This window comes from Pleurodeles waltl, chromosome 4_1 (assembly GCF_031143425.1).
Source record: "Pleurodeles waltl isolate 20211129_DDA chromosome 4_1, aPleWal1.hap1.20221129, whole genome shotgun sequence".
Taxonomy (NCBI): domain Eukaryota; kingdom Metazoa; phylum Chordata; class Amphibia; order Caudata; family Salamandridae; genus Pleurodeles; species Pleurodeles waltl.
The window spans coordinates 807,239,926-807,264,558 of NC_090442.1; the positions used below are offsets into that span (position 1 = coordinate 807,239,926).

General features: G+C 46.2%; 1 protein-coding gene across 2 annotated transcripts in view; it reads left to right on the top strand.

Annotated features, from left to right (window-relative positions):
* Positions 1-24,633, top strand: part of LOC138288185 (protein NEDD1-like) — a 257,865-nt gene that overhangs the window by 205,982 nt on the left and 27,250 nt on the right. For both annotated transcript variants that reach the window (XM_069229526.1, XM_069229525.1), the window contains 2 exons: positions 15,177-15,333; positions 21,851-21,917. In XM_069229526.1, coding sequence (XP_069085627.1) covers positions 15,177-15,333; positions 21,851-21,917 — 224 coding nt within the window. The remainder of the gene's footprint in view (positions 1-15,176; positions 15,334-21,850; positions 21,918-24,633) is intronic.

Below are 24,633 nucleotides of genomic sequence, written 5' to 3' on the forward strand. Positions count from 1 at the left end.
TATGCCAATTGGGTCGGAACCAATGTTGTCATCTTTAGGGGAGAGAGCATATGCACTTTAGCAATGTACAGCAGTGGTAAAGTGTACAGAGTTCTAAAACCAGCACAAACAGGATCAGAAAAATGGAGAGTGGCAGGCAAAAAGTTGAGGGATGACCGCCCTAAGGCTGTCAGGTCTAACGGAGGATAAAAATGTAATTAGTAGCCTGAGATTGATTAATGGTAGCACTGCAAGGCAATAAACAGATTATAGTATGATAGTGAGTGATGTCAATTGAATTTAGAAAAGCTCCAACCTTCTTATCAAAATTAACATTTTGATTTATTTTTTAATTCATTTTTGTGAATTAAATAAAATGTTTCATCCTTTGTATTTTTGGTTGATGAATGCTCGTTTCTGTATTTTTCGGGTATTGTTTTGTGGTTCAATCATTGAAAATGTTTAGACCGGGATCCCTGGCTTCTAGAAATGATTAAGGTGGGGGTCCACATTAGTCAAAACTTTAAGAACTACTGATCCTAGGCCAAGTCATTTTTACAAAGCACACAATTTCAGGTCACTGCTTCTAAGATAATGTCAGTGCTTCTGCAAAGTTGAGGGCATGAGGCCATTTTTATGAACATGCAGTGGAACTGCATTTCATTAGTATTTTCTGTACTCCTTGTGATACTAACAATAAAGCTAATTAAGCACGAAACGATATTTTGGAACTGAAACTTTCTCCAGATTCTAGGATGAATTTGCTTTGGAGTCCAACTAAAATTGTAAATGAATTCACTTACTAATGAATTGCATTTGGTAGCAAAGACCTATATTGTGGCTAACTAGACGCTGGGAAACCCACATGACAAAGTAAAGTTGTTAGAAATGGTGTGTAATACTTTTAAGTTAGGAAAATCTAACTTGCCCTTTGAAGGATCCATCGGTTTTCTAAAGAAATAATGTCATTGTTTATGCAGTGCATGTGAGAAGGCTGCAAAAACCTGACTTCATATAACCGAGTTGTTTCTGATTCCAAAAATGGAGGCTCTTCGGAAGGTCTGCCAACGATCAGTTGTGGGGACCTCATGTCATCAGTTTTCAAAACAATACAATAAGAACTTGAGAGAAAGCAGGATTTAGTTCAGCTTTGTCATGGAGTTATTTTATCACTTTACATGGCCACACTTATTTTATCTCTGGGACTGTGCCCTTTCACCTAGACGCATTTCATTGTATTCCTTTTATTATTTTAGCAAACGCTTCACTTTAGCCGTGCTGTTTTATTATTATTTTTATCAGTTGCCCTTCTACTGAAAATGTATTGGTTCCTTTGCACAACATTTCATCTTGTATTCAGCCCAACACTGTATGAAGCTGTTTCTGGTCCAAAGAGAACAATGTCTACCCTACACCGTAAAAATGTTTTATCACGTCAGGCCAGTTCTCAGAACAACAACACATTTTATTATAAAACAACAGACTACTTCTAGCTATGTTATAGGGGAACATTCCAGCCAGCCAGCCATCCATCCATCCTATGCTGTACCATGCCATCGCATCGCTGCTAACCTCAGCCACATCTTGCCAAACACCTGGGATCATACCCTAATACTGTTGACAGTATTGGTTGTGTGATTCCATGCACCCTGGGGGTCCTTAGAGGACCCCAGCATTGTTCCTACCAGTCTTCTGGAGTTTTCCACACAGCCTGCGCTGTTGCCACCCCTCAGACAGGTTTCTGTCCTCCTGCTGCTTGTCCAACTCAGGCAGAGAAAGGCAGAGCAAAGGATTTCCTGTGGGAGAGGGAGGTAACACCCTCTCACTTGGAAATAGGTGTTGCACGGCTTGGGAGGGGTAGCCTCCCCAAGCCACCGGTTTTCTTTGAATGGCACATTTGGTGCCCTCCTTGCATTAAACCGGTTTGTTCCAGTTCAGGGACCTCCCTGGTCGCTGCTCTGGCGCGAATGTGGACAAAGGAAAGGGGAGTGACTACTCCCCTGTCCATTCACCATCCCAGGGGTGGCAGAATCGAGTGGCCACCTGAAGGAGCTCTGGACCCCACCACCTCAGGGGTGGTGCCCAGAGCTCTTTCAGGTGGTCACTCGATTCTGTTATCTTTAATCCAAGATGGGTAGAGGCCCCTGAGAGCATCTGAGTGGCCAGGTCAGGCAGGTGATGTCACAGCCCCCTCCTGATAGATGGTCACCTTGCAGGTGACCAAACCCCCTTTTAGGGCTATTTAGGGTCTCCCTCATCGGTGGGTCCTCCGATTTGACGTGGAGATTCCACCAGGACTCCTCTGCATCCTTTACTTAAACTTCTGGCCACTGAAACCGTAACTGGCCTCATCAATAACCAACAATCTGCAACTCCCATGAAGACTCCGCTTTGCAACCTTGTTTCTCTGGCTCCTTCCAGCAGCTGCAACATTTCCCCGGCTGTGCATCCTCCTGAGGTCGATGAGACTGAGTCTGCACCAAGAAGTAAGAAGAAATCTCCCTTGGAGTCAAGACGTCTCTCCTGTGCATCTGCAGGCACCAACTGCAATGACGACTGGTTGCATGGATCTGCGTGGATCCTGCATCACAGTTGGTGGTCTTGAGCAGCCCCCTTGATCCTCTCTGAAAGCTGTTCAACTTGGGAGACGGTAAGTCCTTGCCTCTCCTTGCAGGACAGTACCCCTGTGCCCCATGACTTTAGCAGCTACCAAGAGGCTTGTTTGCTCCTACTCCAAGGGATCTTAAGGCTCCATGTAGCCCCAGGACTCCCTCCTGCAAAGCACAGTCTCCTCTCTGCTGCTCCAGCGACATGGGATTTCACTCCAGGTGTACTGACTGGGCCTCACCGCGACTTGCTGTGCCTGCTGCGAGTGGGTTGCCTGTGGTGGCTGTGACTCCTTCTGGTGACTCTCCCGACTGCTGAGGGTCACTGTGGACTCCCCTCCTTGGGTTAGTCCCCTGGGCCTTGCTGGTCATCTTCTTGCCTAGGCCCACCCACTGGCAAGTTTACATTTCTTATATTAGTGTAGAATACAGTGGTTTATTTTATCTCATTCCATCTGTAAACAGGTCAGATGATAAAAACTAAAGATAATAGCTTTAAAGAGATTTTTGTTGTGTTTGTTGAAGTATGCAGTTACACCTTTCTTCATCGCCGCCATGCTCTTGGTTGGCGGGAAAGCTTTTCATCATGTTGGTTAAAGGTTGATGTAGGAAAATGGCTCCCTGTTGCAGTTATCCCCCACGTTTTGCCTGATATTGATGCTGACTTGACTGAGAAGTGGGCTGGGATCCTGCTAACCAGGCCCCAGCACCAGTGTTCTTTCACAAAAAATGTACCATTGTTTCCACAATTGGCACACCCCTGGCACACAGATAAGTCCCTTGTAAAAGGTACCACCGGTACCAAGGGCCCTGTGACCAGGGAAGGTCACTAAGGGCTGCAGCATGTGTTGTGCTCCCTAAGTGACCCCTCACCTAACGCATGCACACTGACATTGCAGATTGTGTGTGTTGGTGGTGAGACAAAGGCAAGGTCGACATGGCATCCCCCTCAGGATGCCATGCAGACAAAATACTGCCTGTGGAATAGGTAAGTCACCCCTCTAGCAGGCCTTAAAGCAGTGGTGCACTATACCACAGGTGAGGGCATAGCTGAATGAGTAATATGACCCTACAGTGTCTAAGTCCATTCTTAGACATTGTAAGTACAGTGTGACCATATTAAATAAATGGTCTGGGAGTTTGTCAAAACGAACTCCACAGTTCCATAATGGCTACACTGAATACTGGGAAGTTTGGTATAAAATTTCTCAGAATAATAAACCCACACTGATGCCAGTGGTGGATTTATTTAAAAAAATGCACACAGAGGGCAGGACTGACTGGTCTGTGCCAGCCTCTCAATGAGGCAAGTTTCTGACCCCATGGGGTGAGAGCCTTTGTGCTGTCTAAGGCCAGAAACAAAGCCTGCACGGGGTGGAGGTGCTTAACACCTTCCCCCCTGCAGGAACTGTAACTCCTAGAAGTGAGCCTCAAAGGCTCAGGCTTTGTGTTACAATGCCCCAGGGCACTCCAGCTAGTGGAGATGCCCACCTCCCAGGACACAGCCCCCACTTTTGGTTACAAGTCCAGAGGAGATAATGAGAAAAACAAGAACGAGCCACCCACCAGTCAGGTCATCCCCTGCAAACGTAACTTTGGCTTATTTTCGGTGGAGTACTCTTTGCACCGGGGGGGCTATGCTAGTCCTACTTTTTTTCTGTACTCAACATCAGGCAATATCTCCTATCCCTAGTGTAGTGCACATGCAGCACCCACCTAATGAGTCACTGACACAGTAGAGGTCTACAACTAAATAATCATACCTGCCTCCTCGTACAGCTTAACCTGTCAACATATTTCAACATTGGTGACCATTAAGCTCTTTCTGAATCACTCACATCTTGAGTTGTTGTCAATATTATTGCTCTCCAGTGTTTACTTACAGAAGAGTCCAGCTGTGGAAGAAAGTTCCTCTTTTTGCATGGCCACACCCATTTTTTTGTAGACTGATGCTGCTGTGTTTTTGATTCTGTGCACTGCTAAGCACCAGTGCATGTTCGCTTCACCTAAAACTTGGCTTACTTCTAATTGGCATAATCTGATAGTCATCTAGTTGCAGATTCCTTACCTTAGAATTTCTTCAGGTGTCAGTCTAGAGCCAGAAAGGTTTCTCAAGCAGTACCCCTGCGTGCAATTGGGTGGCATTGATTTGGCTCCCTGTCCATCGTTGGTATCGTCTGTGCCAGATATGGCACTGTGGATCCTATATAAGCACCACCCCCGCGCGCTGATGTCAGTTCTTTACTTTCTGTGCCAGCCAGCGCTGATCTGAAGAAAGAGCAACACCTCAGTCACTTTTTAAGTGGTCTTTTTTTTTTTTTTTTTACTTTTGTCGAAGCTGGTGTGTCAAGCAATGTCTTTGTGTAAGACCAATTACAAGCTCTGCAGATCCTGCCATCGGGGTATGTGTGTGACGGATCCACGCCTCGTGTGCCTTTGGTGTCTGGAGAGCGACCAAGACCCAAAGTTGTGCTCTGAGTGCCGGGCCATGAATCTGAAGGCTTTGATGGAGTGGTCTCCAAAGCTGATTTTAGCCTGGCGTTTCGGCGCATCGGGTTCTCTCATTCACAGTTCGGTCTCATATATAAATTACAATAAGAAGCAGTATGAGTTTTAATGACTTGTTTGATAAAACAACTGCATTTTAGATAGCAAAGCGTGAGCTGCAATAACCAGGACGACACAACATGAGAATATTAAAATGGTGATGAGGAGAGTGAAGCATAAGAATAATGCTATATATTGCCACTAGGATTTATGGACTATTTCCTATCTAAGTCATAATCTGAGCACAGCATATTAAACTCTAATTCTGCCTTTCAGGTTCCCCCGGGAGGACACCAACCCGCATACCTGAGCAAAGGCCTGTAGTCTGCGTTAGCATCTGCAGCGAAGCAATCAGCATACAGTGGTGGTTCCCTGGCTGAAATCTCCCTCTTAACGTGTAATGGGACTAAGAAGTGTTTTTATAATAACACAGCTGATGTTCTAAGAAAATGTCCCTACGTAAGGATGTGTATTTTCTACGAATGTTGGAAACTAAACTTCTACCACGTTCACCGGCAATGTACCAAACTGTAGCCTTGACTGAAGCACAAAGTGATCAAGAATGTCTTGTTTGAGAACACAGTGCTGGGCTAAGCAAAAACAGATAGATAGATGAAAATAAAACAAGACCGTAAAACTGGTTATTGTAAAAATAACAATGCGAAGCCGAATAAAATATATCTAGGTCAAAGTGCACAGCGGCCTAGTGTGTTAAACTAACATGCATGGAGCTATAACTAAAATGGCTACAAAACACCTCTGTGGAGTCTGTGTCTGGGCCGACTCTGCCCGTCCCTGAGTTTTTGGGTGCTGGAGTGACCCCTGCCCAACCTAAGGAGTTTTATGTGACCATGGGCTTTGTTTTTAGACATTCTGACTCTATCATGCCTTTGGGCCCCGCATAGTCAGAAGGGACTCTTTCGGGTTCTTTGCCTGTGGCTTGAGCCTCTGCTCTGGGGAGCACCCATGGATCCATTTCTGGTTCCGGACCGACGCCGGTCGTACCACCTAATCCTTTCCCGGTGTCGGTCCCAAAGTGGACGCTCCTGGCACCGCCTGTGCCTCTGGGTGGCACTGCCCCCATCCTCACTGCCAACTCAGACACGGAGCCGGATGGGCGTTGTACGATACTGGTGCTGTCAGTGGCCTTGCCCCCTATATCGGGTCCTGAGCCTTATTCCTATGGGCTAGGTCAAGTTGAGAAATGGGAGGAGTTGCTAGACCCTTTGGAATACTAGCTCCATGATCCCATGGACTGGTGTACGGACCTGGGTAAAGCTCTCTCCCCCTACCATGGCTACAGAGGAGTAAACTTCATAATTCAGTGATGGTGCAGAGAGCAGCTGAGGTCCTTGGCCTTGAGCTGCCTTTGGTGGCAGACAGGACTAACCTCCTGACCGAGGTGCTTCAGCCTGTGGCTTCATCCTCTGAACACCTGCTTCCCTTTAATGAAGCCCTTACGGATGTCCTACTGGGTACGTGGTCCAAACCCAGCACAGGGGCTCCTGTAAACAGGACAAATGCCCACCACCATCGCCCTGCACTGGGTGACCCAGGTTTCCTGACACAACACTCCATCCCTGAGAGCTTACTTATTCAAACCTCCACCTCCCAGATGCGTTCCCTTCCGGACCCCCGGATAGGGAATGCAGAGGCTGAGCACACTTGGGAAGTAGATGTTTTCTGCCAGCCTGGAATTGCGGTCCATGAATACTGCATGCCTTTTCGGACATTATTCCCACACGCTGTTGGATAGGGTTACGTAAGTGCTGCCACAGATCCCAGAGAAGGCCCTGGTTTTACTTTCCCAAGCAGCTGCTATGGGAGAGATACAGCTAAGTTCACAATCCAGTGTTGACTGGACACGACCAACTCACTGGGCAGAGCAGTTGCTTCGACAGTGGCCTTAAGGCGCCACGTCTGGTTGAGGAAGTCTGGCTTTTCGGGGGCTGTCCAAGCTAACGTTATGGACATGCCCTTTGATATCACCAGTCTCTTCGGACAATTCTTGTGCTACAGCCAGGTCCTTGGGCATCGCAGTAGGCCCTAGTCCCTCTCAGTTTTCTTTTTGCCGCTTTCATGGCTATAGAAGGGGGGGGGGGGGCGCCCAGTCACACTCATTCCCCTCCAGCCACCATGCTGCGCATGCTGCCCAGTCTCTCCATGGCCGGCGACGTGGGATCCACCATCCTCATGGATCAAGGAGCCAGCAGACTGGCCAGCAGGACCACCAACAAGCAATTGCAAATAGCTGATGCATGGAACATTGCAGGTTTTGGGGGACAAGCCATGTCCTGGTGACTCGACCATTGGAGGGGTGTCAGGACAGGCCTTCAGCAGGAAAGTAAGCCAGCCAGAGTCAAAGGAGCCCCTATGAGCGACTGTAAGGAAATGCCTCCTTGGCATGTTTACCCCCTGACTTTTTGCCTTTGCTGATGCCAAGTTATGATTTGAAAGTGTGCTGAGGCCTGCTAACCAGGCCCCAGCACCAGTGTTCTTTCCCTAAAACTGTACCTTTGTTTCCACAATTGGCACACCCTGGCATCCAGGTAAGTCCCTTGTAACTGGTACCCTTGGTACCAAGGGCCCTGATGCCAGGGAAGGTCTCTAAGGGCAGCAGCATGTCTTATGCCACCCTGGGGACCCCTCACTCAGCACAGACACACTGCTTGCCAGCTTGTGTGTGCTGGTGGGGAGAAAATGACTAAGTCGACATGGCCTCAGGGTGCCATGCCAACCTCACACTGCCTATGGCATAGATAAGTCACCCCTCTAGCAGGCCTTACAGCCCTAAGGCAGGGTGCACTATACCATAGGTGACGGCATAGGTGCATGAGCACTATGCCCCTACAGTGTCTAAGCAAAACCTTAGACACTGTAAGTGCAGGGTAGCCATAAGAGTATATGGTCTGGGAGTCTGTCATACACGAACTCCACAGCACCATAATGGCTACACTGAAAACTGGGAAGTTTGGTATCAAACTTCTCAACACAATAAATGCACACTGATGCCAGTGTACATTTTATTGTGAAATACACCCCAGAGGGCATCTTAGAGATGCCCCCTGAAAACATACCCGACTTCCAGTGTGGGCTGACTAGTTTTACCAGCCTGCCACACACCAGACATGCTGCTGGCCACATGGGGAGAGTGCCTTTGTCACTCTGTGGCTAGTAACAAAGCCTGGACTGGGTGGAGTTGCTTCTCACCTCCCTCTGCAGGAACTGTAACACCTGGCGGTGAGCCTCAAAGGCTCACCCCCTTTGTTACAGCGCCCCAGGGCACTCCAGCTAGTGGAGATGGCCGCCCCCTCCGGCCACGGCCCGACTTTTGGCGGAAGGCCGGAGGAGATAATGAGAAAAACAAGGAGGAGTCACTGGCCAGTAAGGACAGCCCCTAAGGTGTCCTGAGCTGAGGTGACTCTGACTTTTAGAAGTCCTCCATCTTGCAGATGGAGGATTCCCCCAATAGGATTATGGATGTGCCCCCCTCCCCTCAGGGAGGAGGCACAAAGAGGGTGTAGCCACCCTCAGGGCTAGTAGCCATTGGCTACCAACCACCCAGACCTAAACACACCCCTAACTTGAGTATTTAGGGGCTCCCAGAACCTAGCAAGATAGATTCCTGCAACCTGAAGACTAAGAAGGACTGCTGACCTGAAAGCCCTGCAGAGAAGACGGAGACACCAAGTGCTTTGGCCCCAGCCCTACCGGCCTGTCTCCCCACTTCAAGAAAAACTGCACCAGCGACGCGTCCCCCAGGGTCCAGCGACCTCTGAAGCCTCAGAGGACTACCCTGCATCTAAAAGGACCAAGGGCTCCCGAGGACAGCGTCTCTGCTCCAAAGAAGAAACAACTTTGCAACAAAGAAACAAACTTTAAAGGCCTCACGTTTCCCGCCGGAAGCGTGAGACTTTCCACTCTGCACCCGACGCCCCCGGCTCGACCTGTGGAGAGCCAACACTACAGGGAGGACTCCCCAGCGACTGCGACCCTGTGAGTAGCCAGAGTTTGACCCCCCTGAGCCTCCCCAGCGTCGCCTGCAGAGGGAATCCAGAGGCTCCCCCTGACCGCAACTGCCTGCTTCTAAGAACCCGACACCTGGTAAAGCCACTGCACCCACAGCCCCCAGGACCTGAAGGATCTGACCTCCAGTGCAGAAGCGACCCCCAGGTGGCCCTCTCCCTTGCCCAGGTGGTGGCTACCCCGAGGAGCCCCCCCCTTGCCTGCCTGCTTCGCTGAAGAGACCCCTGGGTCTCCCATTCTCCCACACTACCCTCTGATAAGCCTACTGCTCGACCACACTACCACAAAATAGAGCATTAGAATTATCTCTTTTTGCCACAATCTTACCTCTAAGGGGAACCCTTGGACTCTGCATGCTATTTCTTACTTTGAAATAGTACATACAGAGCCAGCTTCCTACAGTGACCCACTGACAGCAGGCACAAGGAGTCACAGAGAGGCCTCAGCAGCAAAACAAAACAGGAGTCCCACGTCACAGGAGCTGCTGAGTGGAAGCTGATCTTGGAGTTGCAGAGTTCGGGAGGCATGGGCTTCTTGGTGCTTGAAGATCTCTTGGAGAAAGAGCCAACAAGCCTTGGGAAGAGCAGCAGTCATGTTGCACAGGAGTTCCGTTCCAGTAGCTGCAGCAAGGGTCCACCGTCTCCCAAGTCGGTTAGAAGACAATTTGGACCTGGAGAGGACCACATAACCACCACCTGTGAGTAGAGCATTTACGTTGTACATGGGACCAGCAGGCATGGGACCAGCAGGATCCACCAGCTGTACATCCTCTTGAGGTGCCTGCGGAGCAGGGGAGTGACTTCTTCACTCCAACGGAGATTCATTCTTGCTTCTTAGATTCAGGCAGAGTCCTTGTGACCCTGGAGGATGTACAGCTACGGCTGTTGCAGAAATCTTGCAGGAGCTGGAGAAACAATGTTGCAGTGGGAGGCCTCCCAACTGGATACAGTCTTGTTTCAGTTCCAAAAGCAAACCAGCAGTGGTTCTGGAGGCCAGGGGCAGAACATGTCTTGCAGAGAGTTCCTTGAAGAGTCTTGTTTGACAAATCCCCAAAATGGGTTGGTCACTCTCTGTAGTGACCCACCTAACAGAGGGGGTCTAGGGCGTCATCTACCTGGCCTAACCGGTCTGATGCTCCCAGGAGCCTCTGCCCACCTTGTTTCCAAAATGGCAGAATCAACCGGCCACCTGGCAGAGCTCTGTGCACATTCCTTGTGTAGTTTCATGCCAGAGCGGGAGCCCGGGGTTCCCGAACTGGTGCAAGCCAGATTATGCAAGGAGGGCACCAAATATGCTCTTCAAAGCAGTCTGGTGGCACTCAGAGGCCATCCCACCCCCAGCCCATAGACACCTATTTCAAAGGGTGAGGTGGTCACACCTCTCCCTTGCAGGAAATCCTTTGTTCTGCCTTCCCCTGCTTATGCCCATCAGCAGGAGGGCAGAACAGTGTCTGGGGTTGGCAGAAGCGTGGGCTGGCAGCCAGACCCCATAAGGGTGCACAGGCAGAACTGGAGGGGATCCTCTAATGAGCCCCCAGAGTACATGGACCGTGCAGCTAAAGCTGAAATCTGTGTATTTGCATGATTCCAACATGTTTGTTACCAAACATGCATCGGTCCAGAGAAGCTATTATGTATTTGAAGCACTCGTGTTGACCAGTGTCCATTAAATACCTTAGGATGGCTTCCCCGCACTTACAAAGCCCAGGGAATGGAGTCTTGGGTTTGGGTATGCCCCTCACACTTGGGGACATTTACCCTGCCCTTGGGCTAAAGGGCCTACCAAAGGGATATCTTACAGTATCCAATGGCAGTGACCATGATATAAGGGAAGCCTTTCACCATTTTATGCAGGCTGCAATGGCAGGCCTGCAGACATGGTTTGCATGGGCTCCCATGGGTGGCATATTACATGCTGCAGCCCATGTGAGACCCCTGGTGTACCAATACCCTGGGTACCTAAATACCATATACTAGGGCTTACATGGGTGCACAAGTATGCCAGTTGTGGGGTGTAAATGTTTACCAGCAACCAAATTTAGAGGGGAGAGCACAGACACTGGGGTCCAAATTAGCAGGATCCCATTGCACTACAGTCTAAACACACTGATGCCATTCAAAATGTGGGGGTAACTATGTCAGAAAGATGCTACTTTCCTACGAGGGGTTTCAGTCTTCTCCTATCTCAAAAACTGGCTATTGAAGACATCCTTGCCCCAGGCTCTCGTCTCCAACCACCAGACTCCGACAGACCTCCTGCATTCGCTGGGGTTCACTATAAACGTGCCGAAGTCACACCTGACTCCATCTCAGATGCTCTCTTTCATCTGAGCTGTTCTTGACACTGCAGTTTCAGGCTTCTCCTCCCGAGCTGCGAGTCCAGGATATTTAGGCTATGATACTGATGTTTCAGCCAATAGCCAGGATTTTGGTGAGAATGACTGAGGCTGCTGGACCTCATGGTCTCCTGTATATCCTGCTAGTAACACTTGCCAGATGGCATATGCAGGCTCTGCAGTGGGACCTGAAGTTCCAATGGGTGCAACATCACGGGACTCTCTCTGGCATGGTGCAGATCTTGGAGGGACCTGCATGAGACTTGCAGGGGTGGCTAACAATCCACAGTTGGGCCAGAGGCAGATCTGTCTCCCTTCCTCCAACCAGATCTGACAGTAGTGACAGATGCAACAGGGGTGGCCACCTGGTAGAGTTGGAGATCAGAGGCTTTCTGGTCTCTGGTGGAGTCTGTATTCCTCATCAACCTGTCGGAGCTCTGTGTGATCAGACTTGCTTTGAAAGCATTTCTTCCCTCAGGGGGAAGGTAATGCAGGTGTTTACAGAAAACATCATGGCCATGTGATACTGCAACATGCAGGGTTTGGTTGTGGACCCTTTGTCAAAAGATTTTGCGCCTCTAGGTGTGGGTGGAACAACAGGGTATTTCCCTGGTGGTTCAACATCTAGTGGGCTCTCTGAACTCCAGAGCGCACAAACTCAGCCAACAATGCTTAGTCGATCACGCATGGCGTGTCCATCCGAAAGTGGTGTAGTGTCTCTTTCAGCAGTAGGGAGAGCCTTGGTTAGATCTGTTCACCTCCACAGATAATGTGCAATGTTAGCAGTATTGCGCATTGGATTTTCCAAGACAGCAATCGCTTGGCGACGCTTTTCATGTCAAGTGGAACTCAGGCCCCCTGTACGCCTTTCCACTCACACCACTTCTGCTCAGAGTCCTCAAGAATAACCGGGCCCAAGTAATCCTTGTGGCTCTGGATTGGGTATGAAGAGTCTGGTATTCAGAGCTATTGAGCATGGCCATCAGTCCTCCGATCAGACTGCCCCTTCGGGAGGCGCTTCTGTCGCAGCAACAGGCGAGGGTTGTCCACTTCAGCCTGTCCAGTCTCCGCCTTCTTGTGTGGAAGTTGAGCTGCAGCAGTTGACAGCTCTTAACCTTTTGCCCATAGTGTGTAATGTAATTTTGGTAGCAAGGCGTCCCTCTACCAAAACAGTATATTCCTGTCGAAGAAATTTGGGCATGGTGCACAAACACGTCTGTTGACCCCCTTTTTGCCCTTATCTCTGAGGTTTTGTTGTTTATCCTTTTTCTGGCCTAGCAGGGCTCTGCTATGGGCACTCTCAAAGGTTATCTGTCTGCCATTTCTGTTTTTTTGCAGTTGCCTGACCATCCTTCGATGTTTAAGTGTCCAATTTTAAATAGGTTCCTTAAAGGCCTCACTCATATGTTTCCTCCAGCTCCATTCATTATGCCCCAAGGAGATTTGAATTTAGTTTTAACATTTCTGATGTGCGCACCTTTCAATCCTCTCTACAATTGTCCAGTCTGGCTACTCACTTTGAAAGCAGCCTTCCTTGTGACCATTGCATCTGTCGCAGGGTGAGTGAGCTGCAATTGTCATCTAAGCTGCCATGCATTTCCATCTATCCTGACAAAGAGGTGCTCCGCACTATGGCCTCCTTTCTACCTAACATGAATACGCCCTTCCATGTAAGCCAATCCTTTACCTTGCCTACATTATAGGCGGCCCCACATTTTATTAAGGAAGAGGAGGGACTCCATCACCTGGACCCAAAAAGAGTGTTGGCGTCCTATCTTGATCGTACCAAAGAGTTCCAGTCCTCAACATCTGTCAAGTGGCAAAGTGGGCTTCTCTGCACATGTTTACCAAACAGTACTGCCTGGAAAGTCAGGTCCATAGGGATAGGCATTTTGTCTGTTAGGTCCCACATGACTTTCTAGTATGGTCTTACCTCGTAGACCCACTTCCAGGGATGGTATTGCTTGGGTATCTATTCTAAGCTAAGGAATCTGCAACTAGATGTCTCTATCAGATGGACAAGTTACTGTTGCCTTCGGGAATGCCTTATCTGGTATAGACAGTATCTGGTTGCAGATATCTTACCTACCCACCCATCCTTCCCGCTATGCAAACTGATTTCCAGGGACAGGGACTCCATTTCAGGGCCCTAGTTTTGATGCATCAGTGTTCTTCATGGCTCTGTGCATCTGGAGTGGAAAGTTGTGAAAAGAAACTAACGCCAGAGCGCTGGTGTGTTGCCTAAATAGGACCCACAAAGTCATATCTGGCATGGAAGACAACAGATGCAGAGCTAATCAACTCCACCAAATGACGCGCAGGGGCACTCCTTGAGAAAAGTCTCAGAATTCAGACTGATGCCTGGTACAATTCTAAGGTAAGGAATCTGCAACTAGATATTGTCTTGACCAAATAAGGTATGCTGAATGCAAGTAACTTGTCCCTTAACTCTCCTGTAAGATCATAGTATATAGTATCCCAAAATACACGCATGCCATGGAAAGTTAAATATCACATACGAAATACGACTCAACTCGGCCATTCACTAGTGCAACAAGACAAACATGACTCCAAGTCTACCACTGCAGAAGACCAGTAAGAAGACCGGTTGCTTTGTGCACAGAAAGTTAATTTACTTTGAAGCGGTCTCCCCAGTCACAATCAGATATTAGATGACACCTGATCAGACCTACTTATTTTGTCTTCCTTGTCAGACAGGCAAGACACCCGCTGGAGGGGGGGGGGGGGGGATGGCGGCTAGCTGACCCTCAGAAGTGGTTTGGGGGGTGGGTACATACACACTGTACAATGGAAGAAGGGTTTCTCCATCTTGAATTTACTGAGGGAGGGCCACTGTGGAATTGTTTGTAGCAGGGTACATGTGAACCACTGCAAAAGTGCTTCAGGTTACTTTTAGGAACCTTTACCCTGTTGTTTAGGGATGGGCGAGAAGTGTAGTTGAGCAGTTTTCTGTTTGGTTGGGTTCTAAGGGTCTAGGGAGGTACTTAGAAGAACGGCCTACTTTTCCGTTTGTATTTCATTTGCTCATGCTTGGGTTCGTTCACTGAATCTTTTTCAAATTGATCATTATGTCCACACTGTTACCCTCCCCTCCCCCCTAAAAGCATTGACGGAGAGGAAAAATCAAGCTGTGTCACTTCAACAGCCTCTAGATAGTGGCTATGTTTTTAGAGTAAGAGTTTCAATTTTTGTATACATTGATTATGGGTAGGAATTTAGAAGCACAATCCAATTGAGTGCTCTTTGTTCTTATGTTAATGATCGCATTGCTAACTAAGACATACAAATGATGGAATTGACAATCAAAAGACACACTAGTAGTTGTACTAAACATGAACTTAGCATTTTTAACACAAAACAAGCATTTCTTTCCCTTTTTTAATGTGACATTTTTATTGGAATTATATGTTTTATCACATGCTGCGTTAATAAAGTGTATGAAAAATTGTTCGTGTTTTGTTTATGTAATGTTTCTCTGCTGTTAGCAGTGTCCATTCCGGATTCATGTCAAACTCCTCACAGTGAAAAGCTCTGTGAATTGATTGGGTCATGTATTTTTACATTGGTGTTCGATTTTAGTATCCTATTCTTCTGGCTGTGCTTTTCTGGTACTGTTTTTCCCCTTCATGAAGAGACTAATTATCATCTGTTTCATGTCACAGGTTCAAAGATAACCCCGTCGGTCACTGCTGGAGTTGCCAGTTCATTATCAGAAAAAATAGTGGGTGCCATTGAAGGCGACAGAACAAGTGCACCATTAACAGCAATCCAGATCAATTTCATAAAAAATATGATTCAAGAGACGGTGGAGGATGTCCGGTAATGGAGCATATAAAATAGTTTTACTAATTTTCAGCTAACAAAAACTGTCATTTTAAAGCCCCCATACTTAAAAAAAATACTTTGAAATGGAATATGCAAACTTGTGAAATCATTTATACTTTCATCTCTGTCATTGGTAGGCGATAAACACGTAATTATAACAATTGCAATGCTGTTTTTTTAAAATTCTCATTATTACTGAAATATTTAGACCTAGCAACTACCCCCAGGTATTGTTACACAAACCTTGTGATATTGAAAGAGATGGTATCCAGAGGAAAAACAAATGTAATGTCAGTAATTTAAGAAAAAGTATACTTCTGTTTTGTTCCTAAAAGCAATGACTTTCATGCAATCATCGCAGTGCATGGAGAATAATTTTGTAGATGAAGGCTTAGCTTTATTGCATCACCAACAAGTGTACTTATCTTTTAGACGTAGTATATGAAGTTTCTGTCAAGTTCAGTATAACTCTTAAAGTAATCTCCTATTGTATGTGGTCTGGATCACGTTTTGAAGACCTCCCTTTATTGGGCCAAGCAAGGATATTATACTTTGATTAAGCCTTGAGACTCATACTGTTTTGACAGGGTGTATTAAAGCTGATGAGAGTAGCTTCTAAATGGCAGTGATTTCAAGTTCATTTTAGCAAGGTTATAGATTTCTTATAGCTTCTTAATATACACAGTTTTACCTTTTATCCATAAGAACTGAAGCCCACTCGCATTAATAATTTGGTGCAGTTCTGGATATGGTGATGTTCAAGGCATTCATTCTACTGCAGCGGGTCCAGCATATGTGCCATATGATCTTGATGTTTTGATGGAGTAGCCTTACCGCCAAGGAAAGAATCAGGCACTAATCTTGAATAACTTTCCCAGACCTCTTTACTGACCCCATTTAACCTTTATTTTCCTAGTTGTTGCTTAACTTCTATAGTTCTTGTTGATCTAGTAGGTGTGGATGCTCTCGGTTTTCTGTTTTAAAGCTGTTGTAGTGGTTGTCTTACAACAATTCTTTTGTAGCCCAGATAACAGAATTTGTTGTCTTGTTACACTTCAAATAACAGTGGCTGGGGTAACTGTGTAGGGCCTAGGAGCACACACTCTGCCCCTTCTTGGCAAACCCTGACTTCATCACAATGACATCTCATGTAAAAGGTCCTCTCACTTTGTTTTAGCCTACCAGACGTTTCTTTTCAATTTGCATCCTCAGATTTTTGCCCTACTGACCTACTTTTGGTGGAATTTTGCCTTTCTTCCCTACAAATGCATCAGTCACACAGCTTCTTAAAGGTGACTTAATTGACTGAGTGTCATGAACCCTCTCTTTGTTGATTGAACTTTACTATCCAAAAGGCTGTTGCACATAATGCTTCCAAATACCTTTAATCTCTGAAAAAGTATTCAAAAATGCAGTTGGAGGCAGGAGTGTACTATGTTTTTAACTGTTACCAGTGCTGGTTAGAAACTCAGTTCCCACATTTATGAATGTGTTTTAGTTTAGGGTGTCATGCCTTGTTACCCAAGAGAAACTAGCCTACCGCAGAAGTATATGTTTGATGTCAAGGCCTTTCTCACATCTCCGTGTCATACTGGTTTACCCAGTGAAGGAAAGACTGGTGAGACCAGAACAAAATGATTCTCCAAATTTAGCCCACAGCCAAATCCCTCACTGGCTTTGAAGCCTTTTGGCCTGATGGTAGCTGATTCTTTCCGAGGTTGGTGGGTGCAAACTCTGAATAGAAGGGTCATGAAAATGTTGCAGTTGTGCCACAAGTCTGTCAGGCTCTGGCTAAGTCCGTCAAAGGATCGCCAACTTCAATTCCCAGGAAGCAAAAAAAGTGCAACTGAGTACAGAATCAAGCAGTGTTTCAAAAGAGCCATTCCTGCATCTTTGTCTGTTAATCCTCAGTCCTAGCTTGTCCAAGATGAGGACTACTGATGAGCATAAATCTCATCCAGTCTCATCAAGTTCTGTGACCTGAACTTGTCAAAAGGACTTTCAAACCTCACAGCTCTAACTAAGTCATTAGTGGTTCCATGCATAAGGTGTGACCTAGAAATGGGTTTAGCATACATGTCACTAAGGTAGCCCATTTGGCGTTCGATATCCAGTGGTTAACAAGTATAACCTGATTGTGCTCTGCACTTTATATGATGACACTCTTAGATAGATCCGCCGTACTGTGACACTGTTTTCATGCATTTGACAACTGATTGGTGTGAATCCATAGGCTGGGTATTAGAAACATCAGTAATGGAGTTGTTTGGACAGTTAAAGAAACATGTTTGATTAGAGGAAAGTGCGAGACTCTTCTCCAATTTCACCAGTAGTTAGATTGCCACTGGATTGGTTAGGGTTCTACTAGATAAGTTTGTAGTGAAAGCGGTGTGGAGGAATCTAAAAAGTTAAGGCTCTGGAGATTTAATTGAAAGCATATTTTCTCTGAAACCTTTGGGGCAGGAGGAAGCCTTCTTTAGTGTCTTTTGGTTTTCAGGTTCCAGAAACATTCTAATTTTTAAGCGGTGGGATTCTCTTTGTAAGTGTAACATAGCAGTGATTGGGTGAGACCCTAAGACTATCACTGTGAAACTCCTACACTTTTCAAAATAGATTTTGGAGCACCTTCTATGTTTTATTATAGAAGGAATCTCAGAAAACACCCTTTTATTGAGTGTTTCACTATCATGATAGGGAGTCTACACTGTGAGAGCTCAGTAAGTCTCCTTATTTCCCCCCCAAATTTTGAAATAAGCCAAGAACCTACATCTGTAAACTATAGGTAATCTGGGGGTAACCTGATAAAAATAGGATGTTTGTCCAATGTACTTTTGTTAATAAAAAAAACCAAAAACGTAGAGTACACCAAAACATAAATAGACATACAAAACTGTATGTACTTAGTTTTTCAGTGGAGTGGGAGTTAAGCATTTTAGCAAGATAGGACCCTTACAGTAAACGTGGCCCGGTTTTAAAACCTTAATACATTTCAAGATTGCTTATGTAAACATGCTGCTAACAAGTGTTAAAGAAAGCACCTATGAAGTCTGCAAGGCACTGGGTACTCGGTCTGTGATGGAAAGTTACTACTTACTCACCTTGATCCCCTGGGTGGCAGAGTATGTGCAGTGTAGGTATAGCTTATAAATGAGGTCGGAGGTTGACTCTTATTTAAGTACAACACATTTGCACATACAGACGATGCCCAGCCAGCATTACACGTTTTTGTGAAAGAAACACCACTTTTATCATTTAGTGGGTAGGACTAATACTCTATTTGTGGTAGTGTGGGTGAGCAGTAAGGCTTATCAGAGGGTAGTGCTAAGCATTTGTAGTAACCAGAGGCAATAAATGAGACACACACTAGAATAAATCCGGGGCCAATTTAGAAAAAAATATTATTTTTATATATGTTTCAAACCCAAGTACTTTGTAATCAGATAAGTAGACTTTCAAGCATAAATACTGTACAGTTTCGAGAATAGGCAGTGCAATTTTCGGAGTTCTCTCAATGTTATCCTATGGAAAAGCAGTGTTTAGTAAACACAGGGTTAACGACTTATGAAGCTAATATCAGGGAGTTAAGGTAAGTACACCAACAAGTCACACTGGGGGGCAGTGAGGCGGCCAGATGCAGTAACGCGTGTGGTGTCCAATGGTTTTCTATGGGAGTTTGACCCTGTGACAAACAGGCTGCAGGCTGTAGCTGGGAAGTAGAATTTGGATGCTCGGGGACGTAGGTGCACCTTTGGTCCTCTTCTCCTGTGCCCTCGGGCGACTGATGCAGGGGTGTCTTTAGGGATCGGGTTTTCACATCCAGGAGCACTCGCGGTCAGGTGGTACTGTGTGTTGAGACTGCAGGTGTTGTGGGGAAGTCTGACAGGGGTGGACCCAGGTTGGACTCGAGCTCTTAGGAGCCAGGGGGACGTCGTTCGCACCAGTGATCCACCTCAGCTGGGCTCAGGGGTCACCGGTAAAGTGGGTGCTGTGGCTGTCGGATTTTCGCTCTCTACAAGCCTGTGGGAGAGAGGGTCTGCGTGCAGTCTAAGATGGATGGCACCACACCAGACTCTGTTTCTGGGCAGCTGGGGTCCTGCATGCAGCGTCAGTTGGCTTCACCTTGGGTCGTGGAATTCAGGTGCAGTGGTCAATTCTGGTGTTAGGTTTCCGGGGTCCAGCAGCTGCAGAGTCTTTTCTTTGGAGTTTCATGTTGCAGGGCAAGTCCGCTGCCCATGGGAGACTTGAGTCTCTAATGAAGGCTAGACGAGTTGACTTCTTGTGCAGGATCCTTTGAGGTCAGCAGGCAGGCCGGAGGAGGGACTGGTTCCAGGTTAGTTGCTGCTTCTTTTCCTCGTCTGCAACTCTTCTTTGTCTGGGTCTTCTTAGGTTGTCAAAATCTGAGTTCTAGGGTTCACGGGTGCAACCTCAGTACTCAATTTGGGGGCATTAGAAGGAGTACCAGGTGGTAGTCAATGGGCTGACCACCTTTAGGGTGACTACACCCTTCTTATGACCACTTCCGCTGGGGAGCAGGCATAAGGCATGAGCACCTCTAAGGTGCTGTTTGTGTGCATGTTTTAATAAATCCATCACTGGGGTCAGTGAGGGTTTATTATCCTGAGATGTTTGGTATCAAACATCCCAGGATTCAGAGAAGCAGTTATGTAGCTGGGGGACTGGCAATGACCAGTGTCCAGCACAAGCATTTAAAATGGCTTCACTGTGCACTTACTATGTCTCAGAATCGACAGAGACATAGCAGGGGCATATCTGCTCATGCATATATGCCCTCACATGTAACTTGATGCACCCTGCTTTAGGGCTGACTTGCACGTGGCACATGCAGTGATAGGGGACCTGGCACACAGTGGTGTGTGGCAGGTTGTGTTTTCAATATAGCCTGCACCAGCACACGCAGTCTGCACTGGCAGCACTTGTGTGAGTTTGGTGAGGGGTCCCTGAGGGTGGCACAATTGGTGTTGCAGCCCTCAGAGACTTTCCTTAGTACCTCAGGCCTTAGGGACCAGGGGTACCATTTACTAGGGTCTTAACAGTGCTAGCTGAAGAGATTGCCAAATGTGCAAAACAACTGTGCAGTTGTGGGGGAAGGCTTCCTCGGCTTCTAAACAGAATGCACTCTGGGGTCCACTATCTAAATAAAGCCATCTAGGTACATTCACCAGTAGCTGCTGAGTCTGTTTCCCCCCCCCCCCACTCAGGACCTGGACACAAAGAAGGATGGATAGAACTAAAAAGTGGGTGATTAAGTCATTTTTCTCTGTGGACGCAGCCGTACTCTTGTTTTGCACTCACCATTTTACACAAACTGGTTTTCATGATCACCCAAAGATAGTCGTTGTAACAGGTGTATTGCATTTTTTTTTTAATCCTTTGTTGTGTGCGTTGAAGCTGCAGACATTATAAAACCAATACCTATAGTATTCAGTAACATCTGTCTTCATTAGTTAAGAAAAATCCAAATAACCCGCTTGCCACAAGTCAGTTGGCTTAATTTAAAAGGGGAGGGTGGCAGCCTTCACCAATGGGTACAGCTGCAGTATCCCAAAAAGGCTAAGACTACTGCCATGACATAGGAAATGGATGAAGGAAGGGGCTTGGGGTAACCTCTTGCAACTTTAGTGTTGCAAAACCAGTTGTGGTCATCTCTCTCAGGGTACACAGAGGGTGGTGTCCTTAAGGACTGCCTGATCTGCAGTTTGACGAGTCCTTCGAGATTAGAGGGGTTTAGTGGCGCATAACCTGTACCTAAAAAAGGATTAGTCCAGGGGAATGTCTACCACATCCATTCATCAACCTTTTGAAAGTTGCAGAGATCAAAACTAAATCTCGCTGTGCTTTCAAGACCTTAGTGTCATCAATGTATATGTGAAGTCTTCATCCAGAAGATGCCAAATAGATATTGAAAAAGGGGGAAAACAGCAGATCCTTGTGGGTCCAAACATGTTAACCTGCTTAGAGATTATTTAAATGTAGGCATTGTCACCCATTGGCACTATCCAGACTGCCAGCTGAGATAAATGTAAACACAGAGGGAACACTGCTGTAAAACTGTATGTGATACTTGAGGTAGGATAAGGAATACACATGCAAATTGGAGGTAGTGGAAAAGGGGTGAATGCTGCAATTAAGTAGTCTTTCAGACTGTTGCACTTATTTCAGGAGACATGTTATTTTGCGATTACCGTAGGCCATTTATTTCACATGTGACACTTTTGTTGGAATGAATATCTAGCTTTGCATTATTAATAATTATTAATAAGGTCCCTTGTAATGCTTCTGAGTTGCCCCAATTATTTAAAGTTTATTTGAACTTCAATAAAATATAAAAAAATCTTAAGGCGTCATGTTGTAAAGAATAACGAAAAATGGATGATCCGCAGGAGTATTGGAGTGTAAAAACTTGTGTTTGGCATTAAATATTTTCATTGTGGTAAATTTATATATACATATATATTTATACATAGTGAACTCAGTCCTATTTTTGTTGCAGGGAAGCATGCCATCGAGACATTGTAAATCTTCAAGTGGAGATGATAAAACAATTCCACATGCAGTTGGTATGTATAAATAATAAATACTATCATCTGCCCTTAAAAACATAAATGGGTACATTGTTTGCTATCTAATGCCTGGGTGCTTAAACCAAAGTTTATATATTTTTCTATCTTCTTATGAAACTGATTATTTATTCCCCAACTCCGGTAATTGTGGATAGTTTAAAACAGCATTGTATCTATTATTGTATCAAACCACACATGAGAGATGCCGCACACATTTATTCATTTTGCCAGGCTCAATTAAAGAGTTTACTGAAATAACCTGTAACAATGTATAACTTTTAGACTCTCTTAATAAATTTTCATTGCTGACCAATATTATCACAATCTCCTTACGAATTTGTATGAGGTCTTCGTTATGTTTCCTTAAATGTTCTTGTCCTGAAGATGGTCTCTCAGGCTGTGTACATTTGAGACCGAAACGTCGACTCCAAGTCCCACTCTAGCCAAGTACAATTTCTGGGTCTACATCATCATATGTGGAGGACTGATAACACTTTCAGTGGACTTTTCATACATGAATCTTTGTTTATTATAAACCTTATCTAATTGTTTTTGCAACATTGATGATGATGTGTAACTCCAGTATTTGATCCTCTATTTAATACAATTCAGCTGTTCCTGAATTCTTCTTAGTATGCGCCTTCTTTCTTTTTTATGTAGTTGAGGACATTATTTTGTCATGAATTACAAATTTGATTGTCATGTTTGAATCTATAGTGTCACCTTTTCGACAAATGATTGAAGTTGAATATATGTAAATACTCCCTTTACAATTTAATACCTTGTTAGCCCATTCCCATTCAGAATAGTCTATACCAATGCTACAAGGGTTTACTAGGTTGCTCTCTTCTTTTGTGTATGATTTGAACTATGCACCTATTTAAACCAGTTGCAACTATGACAGTAAACACCAGAGCATGGCCTATCCGCTCAAGAAGGCAGCCCAGCTTTGAGCGAGCTCCGTCTCAGCACCACTAACATCTGACATGATCCAAACTTTCACCGGGCACTAAAGATTGTGGACACAAGGACAAAAAGCTTAGGAGAATCGCTTGACGAGCTGCATACACCCAGTCATCGCCCCATGAGCCAGGCAGGTGAGCACCACAACACAGAAGTTGTACCCTTGGCTTAGTGTACGAGTGCAACCTGCCATTGTAGGCGATTCTGAAGACTCCCCTCGAACCGCTTTGCTCTGATGCTGAAGTAGCAGCATTTCCATGAGACCCCTTGAGCCGATGTCACCTGGGGAACCGTGGATCGGCTGCTGGGGGTGGCAGGGCTTAACCAGCAGGCCTAGGCATTACAGACTCTGACATCATATCTGTTGGTTAAGTGGAAGGCAGCTATGTTGCAGGAGTCCCCAAAAGGACGCTTGGACGTGCTGCTGTCGATCCCTTCCAGGCACTGTGTGTTTTGGGATCTGGGAGTAGAACTGGAGAGCAATCGGCATGCACCAAGGTAAGTAAAATCCTAAGCTATGCCAAACGGACAGCAGAGATGAGCGATAGAGCTTTCTAGAAGACACAAGCCTCTTGGCATCGCTGGGGAGCAGGCTGCAGCGGCAAAGGGGCATTGGTGGCTTCGGAACTACTTGATGACACTGGGCTGTACATCTTGAAAGTGAGATACTTTAATAACTCTCACTTCTTCCTTTGACACAAAATGGAAGGGCAGCACCTTTAGTTTGCTGCACTGCCACCACTGGCTACCCTAGTCATCCTCTAAAGCAAGCAATAAGTGGGCCAAATCACATGAGACCTCCGGGTTCAGCACACAAATAAGAAGCACAATCACACCAACCCCAACTAACTTACACTGACAGCCTGGCACTCTTGCCCATGGAGACACAAATGAATCAGTGGGTGGCTACATAGACTTCTAAGCAACAACGAAAATGATCAAATTTGACTTCACAGCAAGGACACACAGGAATTGCCTACGAAAGAGTGCAATTAAAGAGACAATCTAGATATAATCTCGGAGGTGGTCAGTTCCAGTAGAGTGCAATTGATCTGGGCCTACTGGTTGAGGATTAAAGAAAACTCAGGAAAGGGTCAATCAGGCAGAGAGTTTTACTGTGGTTGTTCCAGCCACAAACAAATTATGTCTAGCAGCACGTGCAGGTTATCATGAACTGCATTTGTTTCCTGGAGGGTAGGGCAAAGGATGCCAAGAAGCATGCTAGATGTAGGAACATCCACATGGTCAAGGTACGAGTTGCAGAAGGTGTCGAAACGTGACATGGTGAACTTTATTGAAAATTGGACAAGCACAACAGTGGTGCTCCAAGGACTGCCTTTGTTTTCCATTAAAAGGGGGCATCTGGTCTGTGCTCTCCCACCTCCAGGCAGGTAGGAAGGCTGGGCTCTTCACAATGATGACAAAGCTTTGATCTCATTTTCTCCAACTACCCCCCTGCAGTGCAACACCACAGATCTTTCTTTTCAGGAGTGAAATGCAGATTCGAATACTGGCGTCTCAAAAACTCCCTGGTCCTCCCAGCCAAGCTCAAAATCATGACTGACCACAAGGCTTCCTTCTTCACTGACCCAGAGGCTGCTTAGTCCTGGGAGGAAGTGTGACTGTTCATCCCTGTGGGTGCCTTGTGATGGAAAGATGTGGGCGGTGTGGATCCTTGTACAGACTGAGGCAGCAGACTGGAAGGCAGAATTGCAGTGTGGATCGACTCTAAATCATGAGCAGGCTGAGA